This window comes from Artibeus jamaicensis, unplaced genomic scaffold (genome assembly GCF_021234435.1).
Source record: "Artibeus jamaicensis isolate MK-2021 breed Jamaican fruit bat unplaced genomic scaffold, CSHL_Jam_final contig_511, whole genome shotgun sequence".
NCBI classification, from domain to species: domain Eukaryota; kingdom Metazoa; phylum Chordata; class Mammalia; order Chiroptera; family Phyllostomidae; genus Artibeus; species Artibeus jamaicensis.
In genome coordinates, this window is record NW_026521866.1 from 789,129 (window position 1) to 803,575 (window position 14,447).

General features: G+C 44.1%; 1 protein-coding gene across 1 annotated transcript in view; it reads left to right on the plus strand.

Moving 5' to 3' along the window:
- Positions 1-332: 332 nt before the first annotated feature.
- RAB31 (RAB31, member RAS oncogene family) overlaps positions 333-14,447 on the plus strand; it is a 157,215-nt gene continuing 143,100 nt past the window's right edge. Inside the window, exon 1 of the mRNA XM_037154081.2 lies at positions 333-515. Within this exon, the coding sequence (XP_037009976.1) occupies positions 477-515 (39 nt within the window). The 5' untranslated portion in view covers positions 333-476. The remainder of the gene's footprint in view (positions 516-14,447) is intronic.

Here is a 14,447-nt window from a genome sequence, read left to right on the forward strand (position 1 = left end):
TGGGACAGACACATGGACTCCCAAGTGCTCCCATACAAATGACCTCGGCTGACTGCACCCACTTTTCAGATGAGGAATGCAAGTCAGCGATGCAGCCCGTCGTGGGGCCAAGTCTTCCTTCCACACCATGGACACTGTGCCGGGCTGGGGCTGGAGAGGCAGATGCCAGAGGGGGATCAGTAGAACCCGGTCCAGCCGCTGTCCCTAGCCCCGCGTCCCAGGGAGGCTGACGTGGTCCCGAGGGCGTTCCTGGAGCTGGGGCCGGAGGAGGTCTGAACCAAAGCCCGGGAGGAGCCGGCCGGCAGCCACGTGACCGACCGCGGCTGGGCTGTAGGCCTAGAAATAGCAGCGGTGGCGGTTCCGCCAGCGGGCGCCGCGAGGAAAAGGCGGAGACTGGAGAACGCTGGCTCGGCGTGGGCGCGGCGCGGCCCGGGCCCGGAGGATGCTAAGCCTCTGCCCGGTCCAGCCCGGAGCACATGATGGCGATACGGGAGCTCAAAGTGTGTCTTCTCGGGGTGAGTCCTGCGCCGCCGGCCGGGGACAGCCGGGGACACTCTCTTTCGTGCGCCCACCTCGTCCGTGCGCCTCCCACGGTTCCCGCACCCCTCTCATCCCCTGAGACCGCCCCAGTCTGCGAGTCCCTTTTTGTCCTCCCCAACTCCTGATTCCCCTTGGTCCGTGCGCTCTCCTTTACTCCTGTGTCCACCTCCCCTCGCCCCAACCGTCTGTGCGCCTGCCTGGTTCCTGGCGCTCCCCTAGTCCGTGCGCCCCGGTAGTTTCCACACCGGGTACCCCACAGCCTCTTGTTCTCCTCCTCCCCTGGCCCGTGCGCCCCTCGGTCCCGGTGTCCTGTCTCCCCCCCTTTCCCTCTTCTCCAGCCCTGCTGAGGTCCGGGTCCGAGCCTGCTCTGGAGCTTTCTAGACTCGTTCCACAGCCACCGGTCGGTTTCCTGGGATTTGCTCAGCCTTTGCTGCGCTGGGGGCAGGGCCGGGGCCAGGGCCGGGCTGGCGCCCAAGACCCTGTGCTGGAACTAGAAGATTGAAGCCGGTGCTGGTCCCGGCCGCAGCCCCTCGGGTGGTGTAGGGCTTTCTCCTTCTCCTTTGATAATTTCCTTCCGGCGGAAACTTTAAGTTACTTGGCCAAGGCGCCAAGTCCTCTTTTGCCTCCCGGGAGCAATTGGTTTCTTCACTTTTAAAAAAGGAAGGCCTACTAGGGGTAGGAAAGCTCAGGGGAATGACGCGGCCGGGAGGTGAAAAAGTACAGTAGAGTGTTGCGCCTAGAAAACTTTTGTGCCCGGAGTAAAAGCGGGATGAGAAAGTCCTTCTCTATCACCAGTTCCCCTTCCAAACTGGGCTTTCTTACTTATTCTGAAGAAATGTGAAAGAAGGCAGGAACCAAGACAAAAACAAACACCCGAGCCTTGGGTTCTGGCAGACCTGTCAGAGGACAGGGCAGCCCTTTGAAAACAACCGCAGGGAGTTTAGAGAATGTTAAGAGCCATTTGTTTTGGGGCGGGATGGGGGGGGGGGGCGCCAACATCAAAGTCTGGAATTACTTCTTTTGAAAGAGTTAGTTTTAAGCCGTGTTTTCAGCAGCCTTTGGCATTGATACCTAGTTGTACTGCCCTCAGCAAATCTGATCCCAAGTAAACCATTTCCTAGAAAAAGCAGCTGGGAGGGTAGACTCGTTCTTACTTGTCTCAAAGAAATGCTAACTGGTCTGTCAAGATGGATGTACAGGAAGCATATAAAGAGGAAATGATTCTAGGTTAGGATTGAATTGTAGCAGATCAATGGAGTGTCCAGGCGCCCTCTAGGCTCGTCTGGAACCTTTGACAAGACTGTGCGTCACCATCCTCCATGGTTGTTCCTTTGCCAGAACTCTCATTTCCACTGGACTGCCTGGTTCTCCTAGAATTCCAGGGCATCTGGCCAACTGCCCGTCCCCCCCGCACAACTCCCGCAGTGTTCCTGCCCCTTGGCGGGCTCAGCCACCGTTGGGATCTGAAGGGGATGCAGCTCTGGCCTTCCTCCGTCGACCTTATCCTTGTTGCCGTGGTGGGTGTCATTGTCTGCCAGCCTCTGTGATACAGTCCAGACTTCAGTTCCAGGAATCCCATGTTTTCCTTGTGAGGAGTCATTTCAGACTCAGAGAAGGCCTTAAAAGACTTAGAAGGAATGTCGTAGCTCAGAGAATCAAGGAGCAACTTTGACACGGGTTGTCTGTGTCAGAATTGGCATTGAGAGTAAATGAAGTAGAGGAGATATTTTGTTCTTTCCTCCCCTCCATGTTTTCTCCTTCGTCATCTACTTAGGTGAAACAGGCCCTGCCCTAGTACATGAATTATTATCAAGTTCACTGCTTGATCAGTCTCTATATCCTTCTACAAGAAAACACATCAGTTGGCAAGAGCCCTGCACCTGGAAGCAGCAAACCTGGGTTCTTATTCTTTTTCTACTCACTCACTAGCTGTGCAGTTTTGGACAAGTATCTTGGCCAGCGCATCTGTAAAGTGGGCATAATAACATCTTTCCTTTTAAGGCAGAGGATTGTACCAGATGGTCTCCTTAGATGGATGGTATCACTTCCGGCTAACCTCTGATTCCAGAGTGACAACCAGCAGGCCCGGGAGATGAGAAAGCTGGAGAAAATCCCTTTATTTCTTTTTCTCTCATCTCTGAGAATGAAACACACTCTTAGTGGCTTCCTGGAAACAGTGCCTTGTTTGCTGGTTCTTTGCAGTGACTCTGTTGGTATAGGAGTTTGAGCCTGGAAAAGAACAGTGGCAACACAGCAGGAAGATGTTTCTGGGCAAATAGAGGCTTTGAAGTGCCATCATGTCACATCGTGTTCATGGCCTTTTTTTGTTTTGTTTTTGTTTTTGTTTTTGAGAGTGGCTCTAGATTTTAGTCTTATTTAGGTCAGAGGATATCTTATTTGAAAAGCCAGTGACCTTATATTTGTTAAGCCCTCCAGTTTCACTGGTCCTGTCCTGGGCAAGATGGTTGTGACAGGCTGTATTCTCAATGCTCATCCAAATAAGGCAATGCTTTGAGTGAGAGAGCATTTGGGTGAGGTCAGGCCATTGTAAGTAATTGGTTTGGATTTGTCCTCTTGATTTGAGAGAGAACTCTGTGGGCAGTGGCTGAACTTTTGAAAGTCCAAAACTCCTCTCATACATTTAACAGGAACCCCAAACGCCTTTGCTCTTTATGTCAGGAGGTCTATGAAGTCTTGCATATGGCTTAGCACCAAGCTTCCTGTTTTTTAGCCACTGCCACACCTCGAAGTTTCAGTAGGTCCGAGACCATAGAAGCCACACCCTCTGTTGGGATCACTCTCTGTTGGGCCCCCTTGAAAAGGTGATGGAAAATGCTGGCCTCTTAACTGGACTCTAGTGTCTCACGAGGGAGGTTGAGGAGCTATCTTTTTTGTGCCATCTTTAGCCCCGATTGCTTAGTGATTACTTGTGGATGTGCTTCCCAGGGTTGTTTCAGGCATCAGCAAAGCAGACTTTTATCTCTTAGCTGTATGTAGTCTTTTGCTCCTATTGTATGGTCAGAGGTTCCTGAGCGGGTGTGTGTGTGTGTGTGTGTGTGTGTGTGTGTGTGTTCACCTGAGGGGTGTTCATTTGCAGCAGGTGCAAGTGAGAGTGAACCAGTTGGCATGTCTTTTTTTACTTGTACCTGGGCCTTTCAGAGCCCTGATTTTAAGATATGTCTGATCTTATTTCTTTTTAAAAATTATTTATTTATTTATTTATTTATCTTTTAGAAGGGATGGGAAGGAGAGAGGGAGAGAAATAGCAATGTATGGTTGCTTCTCATGCGTCCCCTGCTGGGAACTGCCCCCTACTGGGAACTGGCCTGCAACCCAGGCATGTGCCCTGACTGGGAATCGAACCACGATCTTTTGGTTCGCAGGCCCATGCTCAATCCACTGAGCTACACCAGCCAGGGCTGATCTTATTTCTTTTAAGATTTTTCTTTTTCTTCTTAAGTCTCCCAGATGGAATTGACCACAATCTGTGGAACATTCTCTGAATGCTTTGTGCTGTTGGAAAAACCAAGGACTCAAGCACATTGGGTTTCTTTAGGCTCCCTGTTATAAATTCTTTGCTCTGATTTTTATTATGAGTGTACTTTCCCGTGTTTATCCCAGAGCCTTTGTGAGTGACCTTTCTCAGGATAAGTCGGGCCATTCATGCAAGCTAGCCATGCAGGAAGGTGTGTTTGACAGGGGTCCTTGATGGACACCCAGGACCCCATGAGTCTCCTTCTTGCCAATAGAGTGCCAATTGTCCCACTCTGTAATCTCAACTAGTATTATAGATCATGTAGCTTAAAAACAGGAAAGTATGTTAGAAAATCTTGACAAAAACAATATTGAGATAGCAGCTGTTCCAACCCCAGAGGTAGAAAGCTTCCCAGTATGCATTTTTAACACATATTACGCCATGGCAAAAAGCTAGAGAAGAGAAAGAGAAGATCGGGGAAGAGGAGGAAGAGAGAAGGAAGAAGAATAGAGGAGGAGGAGGAGAGGATCTTTTATTATTTCCTCTGGGTGTGTATGTGCTCAGAAGCAAAAACTGCTTCTGAGTGGAATCTCAGAGATTTATATTTGGACTTTGGTTGTCTTGACAGCATTTGAGAGATTACTGCCACTTCCTCAACAGCTGAGTGGCATGGTTAAGAGAATCAGAAGACATCTCTGCTTCTAATAAGGAGTTTGGTTGTGCCTCTCTTTTGGCCTTCTTGGAGTCTGTATGGTGGTTCATCACTGAGAAGTCAAATACCTAGGATTCGGTGTGGCATCTGAGCAGTGGGGACTTCAGAGAACTATGCACAGGGCTTTCACAGGTAAGGGCCATGTAGTTCTTGAGGGCAGATTTCTACTCACAGTAAGGCAGATCAGTCAGAGCTGTGGAACTTCAAATGGACTGCTTTGAGCAGTAGTGAGCTCCTTGTTACTGTATGTCTGCAACAAGGTTATATGAGCTTGTTAGAGTCATTGTGGAAAGAATGAATGCTAGTTCATTGTGTTAGTAGTATGGGGAGTACTAGGCTAGGCAACCATCACATTTGCTTTCCAAGTCTGAGATTCTGTTAACATATACACTTTTTTTTTCTTTCTCAGAAACTAGCATTTGTCTTGGGGGTTAGAGGGTGTGCATAAAGACTAGCAATATAATGTATTATTATTATTTATTTTTTAACCACACCTGATTCTTCTATTAAATGGAACCCCTTTTGGAAAGGGTGGTTCAGCATTGGTGGTGCTGGGTAGAGAATAGATGTAAATGATACAACCCTTACTGCAGAATTTGCCAGTGCTACTTTGGAAAATGAACAAAAGATAAACAGATCTCCATGGAATACAAATAGAATCTCAGAGCAGGAGGATTGTGAAAAAGAAACAATTCCAAAATTTAGAAGATACTTGTGAGGACATCATGCTTGTAGATGATGACTGTTTAATGATACCTTATAATATTGGTGATATTTTCATTAGCCATTCTCAAGAAGAAACACAAGAAAAATGAGAAGAAGCAAAGAAAAATTTTCATGAAATTGACATCTTAGAATCCAGAATGAAATCAATCAGCAGGTGTTAGCAGATTTGAAAGGTCAGTTACACGCAAAATTTTGGGGGCAACATGCACCTTGAAGCTGATGAAAGTTAAACATTTTATAATACTTTTCTTTAATCCTCGTCCGAGAACATGCATATTGATTTTAGAGAAAAGGGGAGGGAAGGAGAGAAACATCAGTGTAAGAGACAAACATTGATCGGTTGCCTCCCATCTGCACTCCAACCAGAAATTGACCCCGTAACTTAGGCATGTGCCATGACGAGGAATTGAATGCATGACCTTTTAGTTTATGGGAAGATGCTCCAACCAAGTGAACCACACCCACCAGGGCTATAATACTTTAAAAAATTGTTTAATAAACTTGAATATAGTTTAAATAATAATTCCCTTCTTCAGTGATATGGAAAGCAAAACTTTCTTTAAAAGTTTATTTATTTCATGGAAACTTACTTATTTTCATGCCTTGTTTATTTACTTTATATTTTTAAAAGAAGACAGTATCTCTCTACATATTTTACGTAACAATTATATCAAGTGTAGGGGCTTTATGTCATGTTTTTGTAAAAAAAAAAAAGGGGGGGGGAACATAATGGGATGTCTTCCCAGCAGTGCCCAGCAGGCAGTCACCCTGAGCCAGGCTGATGGAATGCACCAGGGGCCCTTTGTTCTCTTTTGTTCAGGATCAGCATCAGTACAGCTCTCCCTCTGCTTTCAGAGCTAAAGCTTCTCTGAGGAGTGTATCAGAATCATTTGTGGAGCATTTTCAAAGTGCTCGTGGTCCCTCTCCATTCCTTTGTCTGTAGCTGTCAGGCCGATGGCCCTCCATAACTTTGCCCTGATTCAGTGTCACTGTTTTAAGGAGTTTGTTGTATTCCTTAGGTGATCCAAGGCAATAGCCATCAGAAAATAAAAAAACTTTATATTTTAAGGACCTAGGACATAAAAAGATTTTGAGTCCATGAATGAGAAAAGTTCTTCCAATTTAATTGTGTCTAACATGTTAATTTCAGTGCTTGCAGGTCTGTGCAACTACTACACTTTCTATTGTCTTAGTTTTTATAATTTATAATATATGTTTGGAAATGGAATGAGCATTCATTCACTCAACCATTCACCATTTATTGAGTGCTTTTTTCATGCTGATAGCTGTGGGTGGTCAAAATAGATGGGACAGCCGTGATGCCCATCTTCAAAGAGTGCTGTGCCTTTCCCAGGATGTGGACACACTACCAATAAGCTAGACTACATGGCCTGTGTTCCTGTGACAACACTTACCACAGAACCATGCATGACAGAAGTAACAGTGTGATGATGATAGTATCTTCCCTCTTACTAGACATGAGGACAGGTGGGGGACAGAAAGTTTTTAATCAAGGTCTGTTTTGAGTACTTGCTGTGGATAACGTGCTGTGCATGCTCTGCTAGGGATAGAAAGTAGGGAGAGTAGGATTCTGGTCTTTGCTTGTGATGGACAGGCTCCTGGTTGGGCAGATAGGGGAAACGTGCACAGTAATTAGTATCCATGGTTTTTGTGATGTGTGGGATGCTGAAGGTGCAGTGGGAGATGGTGGAGTTTAAATGAAATATAGTGGGAGCTGGGAAGGGAGCAATCTGGGAAGGGTTCTTGCGGTGGGAAGGATCTAAACATGTCTCAAAGGAGGAAAGGTGGGCACGGACTCCAGGCACTGGGGAGAGCAGGTGGGACTCCAGATCTCAGGTGTTTTCTGGAGGCTGATGTGGTTGGAGAGTGCAGGGAGGCCAGGAGCACAGCCCTCCTCCTGCGGGCTGACTGCCCTCCTATTGATCCCACTGTCTCTCTGGCGTGAGTTCTTTTATTTTTAACTCCTCCTTACCCATGTTTTATTTAAAAAAATTTCAAACTTACACAACAGTTGAAAGAGTAGTACAGTGAATGTTTGTAGACTTCTCACCTCTATTCAGTAGGGATAACATATTGCTACTCTCTCTTTCTCTCTCTAATGTATGTAAATACTAATAAATTTTTTTCTGTACCATCTGAAAGTAAATTGCAGACATCATTACACTTCACCCCTAAATACTTCAGTATGTATATTTTAGGAAAAAGGACACTTTCCTGCACAACTGTAATAGTATTAACTCACACAGATACAACATATTTTTCAATTGTCCCCAAATGTCCTTAACAGGTATATAAAAAAAATCCAGGTTTCAGTCAGAGATCATGTATTTTCTTGGCTTGTCATGTCTCTCACCTAAAACAATCCCTCTCCTTCTTTCCTCCCACCATGACAGTGGTATTTTTGCAGAATACAGGCCAGTTGTTTTGTAGAAAGTCCCAAGATCTTAATCTGATTGCTTCCTCATTGCTTCTTCGGGTTAAGCATTTTGGTGAAAAGGCAACATAAGTGGTGTTGAATGATCTTATTTTTTATGTGCTCATTTATAATATTTAAAATACTCTGTTGGATTTACTTCTGTGGCACTCCTTCAGAAAATAACTCCGCTTTTACAAGTGCCAGGCGGCATGTCTGAACAAAACAGAAAAAGGGCTTTGACCTTGTAAAAGTTACATTTTAGCAGGAAGCTGGGGAAAATGAATTATATAGCCTGTCTGAAGGTTTTATATGGAAAAAAGACATGATAGAGCTGAGGGAGGGGCACAGGGCCGGTGGGAGGTGGGGAGCAGTTCGGTTGGGTGGCGGGTGATCGGGTGTGATCAGCCTCTGTTCGGGCCCAGATGGGAGCATCATCTTCCATTTACCCAGGGGCTGACTTTGATTTTGCATCTTCAGTTCCATGGCATGATCCCTGAGTTGCTGAGAGTCACATACGTCCTAAGGAGCCAGAGTTGTCTTTCTTTCTTCTTTTTTTCAATATGTTTATTGATTTTACAGAGAGAGAAAGGGAGGGAGAGAGAAACATTGATGTGAGGGGGAAAAACATTGATCAGTTGCTCCCCATATATGATTGAACCCACAACTTAGGTATGTGTCCTGATGGGGAATCTAACCCCCCACATTTTGGTGTATGGGACAGTGCTCCAACCAAGTGAGCCACATTGACCAAGGCTGGAGTTGTCTTTCTTGTTGCCTAACTTTGTCAGCAGAAATCAGAAAAAGGAAAGTGGTGTTTAACATCAGTGTCACTGAATGAGTTTCTCTGACTGTGGAATCTTCCATTTTGGTGAGTCTTTTTCTGGTGTATTTCATTACTCCTGATGCCTCAGACCTTCTTTGACTTCACTGGAATTCATAAAGTTGGCCTCTCCTTGCTCAGAATTTCACCCAGGCGGTAGCCTAGGCTACTTTTAGTTCCCCCAGATTCTCCTAGAAGACTTGGGTTATCAGAAGATTGAAAGGGCCCTGCAAGAGAGCAAGCAGGACCTAGGGGAAATCATTTTCCTCTTCTTGAACAAGATACTAGAGAGCCAGATCCTATTGTATCAGCAGTATTTGAATCTTTATCTGGAAGAAAAAGATTTCTGAATGCTCCAGTATTACTTGCTTTCTGTCTTCATGGAATCACTATACTAATTAGGGTCTGCAAATAGATTATGTAGTTCTAAAAAAAGCCTCCGTCAAAGACTCTCCTGGAAGGGCAGGGGAGGGAGAGAGAGACAGAAAGACACAGAGATAGAGGACAAGGGGAGAGACAGAGAGAGGGACGGAGGGAGATGCACACACGCACTGTATCACATAATACTTGCCCTTTGCTGGAGAAGGGAAAGAGTGAATTGTTCTGGTCCCCCCCCCCCCCCCCCCCCCCCAGTTAGACTATTAGCCAGGGCATTTATATTTATGGCAGGCTTAAGCTTAATTAAGAAAGTCTTTTTCAAAAAAGATCTCATAGCATCATACTACATACTTCATAGACATTTCATTTTAGCAACTCAAATATTTTCTAAACTTTTTCATAACAAACTTCTAAAAGGTTATCTTTTCATTATAAAGTCATTTAATTTTGGATCTAATTATGAAGCTGGGGAAACGATTAAGTAATAAAATGATAAATGTTGATTTTTGTTTGAGATCACAAACCCAAGGGATATAAGGTGATGCCTTTAACATCCTTTCTTTATAATAACATATACATTGGAAAATTGTACCAACTAGCTGATGTCTCATTTTCTTCTGGTTAGTTCAAACTCCTGCAGCCGTGAAGAAATCATCTTGTCTGCCCTCCTTTACCTCATGGCTCACCTGCCCATAGCTCTTCTTCTTTCCCTGTATTTTGTTTTATATTCAGACGACTGCTTTTTAAATTTTATGACTAACATTGAGTTTACCATCCTGCCCCATTTCTTCGGAGATGTCTGTTCTTTTCTTCACTGCACGATCATTTTCTTTCACAATTTTAATTTGTTTTCTTGTTTTCTTCACTTCTCATGGATGACTCATCAGCCTGTCCTCCTTTTAAAGAGGCACCCAGGGCTGAGAGGAAAATGTTTCTAATTCTGCTTTTCACTGGCTCCCCCTCATGGATCGGGGAGCATGCTGAGCTCCACACAAGGACTTTGCTCCTGCTGCCAGTGACCCCGCCAGAAGAGTAATGCAAGCATTTTCTGTTCTAAAAACAACAAAATGGGTTTCTATAGAGTAAATGAAGATTTAACTAGTGGTTCCTGTGCTGTGAGGGATGATTAGTGATGTGTGGCTGCCATGTGGTAGGCTCACAGTTGCCCATAAAGGAGGGACTCTGTCCTGGAGAAACACAGTCCAGTGGGGCACTTGGTCTGCTAGGGCACATGTGGGAAAGGTTAAGTAACACCACCAGACAACCCGGTGGGATGTTGTATGACAATTGCCAAAAGTCCATAACGGAAGGGCTGACGGAATTTGCGAATGGCTAAGGAGGGCTTGTGTGTGAATCCTGAGAATGCCTACCAAATAGTTTGATTGCAGAAGAGGGACATGTTTGGGAAGGGATGAAGTGGCTCTATTTACGTTATGTACAGATGGGTTTGGAAAAGACTCAAATGTCAAAGTGGGTGTCCAGGTGGGGCAGGGGCTGATTTGTGCTTATAAATAACTTACTTTTCTCTTTTGCTTCTCTGCTGGCTTATTTAGTGTGAATGCATTACTGGGGTAATTAATATAAAACCCACAAAAAATTACTGCAGGGCCCAAGGAGATGTTTGATGGGCAGAGCTTCATTTGCTTGTCAGTGGAAATAACTGATAATGGAAGTGGAACATAAACTTGGATCAGACTGTAAGGGCCTTCAAATGTGAAAGTTTATGCCCTAGGGTAGTGAAATGACAGGTGTCATCAGTGGGACTTACAGACTTTGAATGGCTTATCAAGTAGTGCTGTGCTTTTATCTATGCAGGCCATTATTTGGGCTCTCTGTTTCTGTTTGGGACTGTGGTCTGTGACCTCTTCATTTGTGGGTACTATGGCTTTCTTACCATTTTCTAATCTAGTATTTCTCAAAATGGGATCTAGGAAAGGTATGGGTCTCCTGATGTATACTGTGGGATCTGCAGGTTTTCTCTGCCTGTTCATTTCAATGTTGTTCTTTAAAAAATAAGTGAAATGATATCCTGGATCTTCCAGGTGATCATCCTATAACGAAGCTCTGTGTCACAACTTTAAAGCCCATTAAAAGTGACTAATGAGAAAAGAACTGAAGCAGAGTTTGTACATAAATAATGCTCCGGGACCATGTGAACACAAGGTGATTCCATAGCACATGCCACAGATACTTACCAAGCACCCCTAGGGTTGGGCAGTAGCAGGTGACAAAACAGTCCCAAACTTCCAGACCTGATGGAGCTGACATTCTAGTAGAGGCAATAGGCATAAATGCCTAATATGACAGATGGATGGTGACAAGGACTGTAGAGAAAGAAAGCAGAGAGGGGCTTATGAGTGCTGGTTGGGAGGTTGTGACTTTAAATAGGGGCTTGAGAAAGGCCTCACTGAGAAGGTCTGTGAGCGAAGACAAACATAATATTTTACTTCTCCCTCACACACTCTAGTAATGTAGTGCTCTCCTTTAACTTGGGCAGATATTGGTCTGTTTGAGCCCGATAAACTCTGCCGGCCTCACCTTGATGACTCTCTGAGGCCCTGCCCCATCACAAAAGTTTTTAAGCACATAGCAGGTGGCAGCTAGACTTGGTGTTTACCCTGGGACATTTCCTGAGTGGTCTCGGATCCAGCATTTGCACTGAGTTTGAACCTATACCAGCATGATGAACACCACTCGCCACTACCTGGTGACTCACTGAGACTCTACCTCATACAACTCTAGTACTGCCAGAGACTCTTTCAGTGACTGAGTCTAACAGGCAGCCAGCCAGTGGAGGCAGGCAGGGGTGGATATTGGATTTCCTTGGGACTTTTGCTGACTTGGCCCTGGGCACAGTGCTTGTAAAAGCCTGCCTTGGTGCACATCCAGGCCCCAAAGAGTCAGCCACAGACTGTAGATTGCTTTGTAGCTCCAAACAGGTTACCCAGGGCCAATCACAGACAGTGTCTGATACTGGTCTGTAATGGAGTCCCTCCTAAGAGGTCCCAGAACCAACACACCTAGTAGCCAGCTTCAGACAACATCAGAGCAAGATCCAATTAACTTCATATCCAAAGGGAGATCTTGGTAGGCATCAGACCCTCCTGAGGAATTCTACTTTGTGAGGTCAGCACCTGCATAGCAGCTCATCCATTGTGGTCAGAGTTGGTCTTCATAGTCAGCCAGCCTGAGAGTCTACCTGAAGCATGAATAGGCCAATAGAAATCAAGACTCAATTACAACAGGAAGATCCACATAAACCACACAAGGGACATTCCTGGAGCAACCAGAGGAGGGGATCAAGGAGACTGTGTTACTGGGTTTCACAAGACAACTACTACATAAGGCCACCTTAACAAGACTAGGAGTCATAGCAGATCTACCTAAGACATAAAAACAAATACCAAGAGGCAGCCAAAATGGGGAGACAAAGAAACATATACCAAATGAAAGAAGAGGAGAAATCTCCAGAGAAAGAGCTAAATGAAATAGAGGCAAACAATTTACCAGATATAGAGTTAAAAATAATGGTTATGAGGATGCTCAAGGAACTTAGAACTATAAGGAATTTAGTGAAAACTACAACAGATATAAAAAAGGACACAGAAACCATAACAAAGAACCAATCAGAAATGAAGAATACAATATCTGAAATGAAGAATACACTAGAAGGAATAAATGGTTAGATGAAGTAGAGGATCGAATCAGTGATCTGGAGGACAAGGTAGCAAAAAACATCTAATCAGAGAAACAAAAAGAAAAAAGAATTTTTAAAAAATGAGGATAGTTTCAAGGTCCTTTGGGACAACATGATGTGTAACCGCATCCACATCATAAGGTTACCAGAAGGAGGAGAGAGCGAGGGATCAAGAACCTACTTGAAGAAATAACCACTGAAACCCCACTGGTGTGGCTCAGTTGGTTGGGCATCTTCCTGCAAACTGAAAGGTTGATGGTTTGATTCTCAGTAAAGGGACATGCCTGGATTATAGGTTTGATCCCAGATCAAGGTGCATATGGAAGGTGGCCAATTGATGTTTCTTTTTCACATCAGTGTTTCTCTTTCTTCCTTCCATTCTCCTCTCTTTAAAATCAAAAATTAAAATAAAAAAAAAATCACTGAAAGCTTTCCTAATCTGGCGGAAAAAAAAAAGACACCAAAGTTCAGGAAATCTAGAGTCCCATATAAGATGAACCCAGAGAGGCCCACATCAAGAAACATCACAATTAGTCCTGGCTGGCGTAGCTCAGTGGATTGAGCACAGGCCCGTTAACCAAAGGGTCACAGTTTGATTCCCAGTCAGGGCACATGCCTGGGTCGCAGGCCAGGTCCCCAGCAAGGGGTCCATGAGAAGCAGCCACACATTGATGTTTCTCTCCCTCTCTCTCTTTCCCTTCCCCCTCTCTAAAACTAAATAAACTCTTAAAAAAAAAGAGACATCACAATTAAAGGTTAAGGACAAAGAGATAATCTTAAAAGCAGCAAGAGAAAGATAATTGGTTACCTACAAAGGAGCTTTCATAAGATTGTTAGTTCATTTGTCAACAGGAACTTCAGGCCAGAAGGGATTGGCATGAAATACTTCAAAGTGATGAAAAGCATGGAACTACAACCAAGAATACTTTACCCAGCAAGGCTATCAATTGAAGGAGAAACAAAGAGCTTTTCAAATAAGAAAAAGCTAAAGGAGTTCATTACCACCAAACCAGTATTACAAAAAAATGTTAAAGGGTCTTCTTTAAGAAGACAAACAACAACAACAACAGAGTAACATAGTTATAAAGAATAAAATGGCAATAAATACATTCCTATCAATAATTCTTTTAAGTGTAAATGGCTTAAATTCTCCAATCAAAAGACAGGGTAGTTGAATGGATAAGAAAACAAGACTGATGTATGTTGTCTACAAGAGACCTCACTTCAGAGTGAAAGAGACACATAGACGAAAAGTAAAGAGATAGAAAAAGGTATTTAATGCAAATGGGGAGGAAGAAAAGACTGGGGTAGCAATAATATCTGACAAAATAGACTTTAAAGCAAAATCTATAATAAGAGGTAAAGAAGGATACTACGTAATGATAAAAGGATCAATTCAAGAAGAGGATATAGCCCTTGTAAATATATATGCACCTAACATAGGAGAACCTAAATATATAAAGCAGATTGGGGTGGACATAAAGGGAGAGACCGACAGAAATACAGTCATCATGGGGGATTTTAACACCCCATTGACATTAATGGATAGATATTCCAGACAGAAAATCTATATGGAATCAGAGGCCTTAAATGACACACTAGACCAGATGGATTTAATTGATATCTTTGGAACATTTCGTCCCAAAGCAGGAGAATATACAT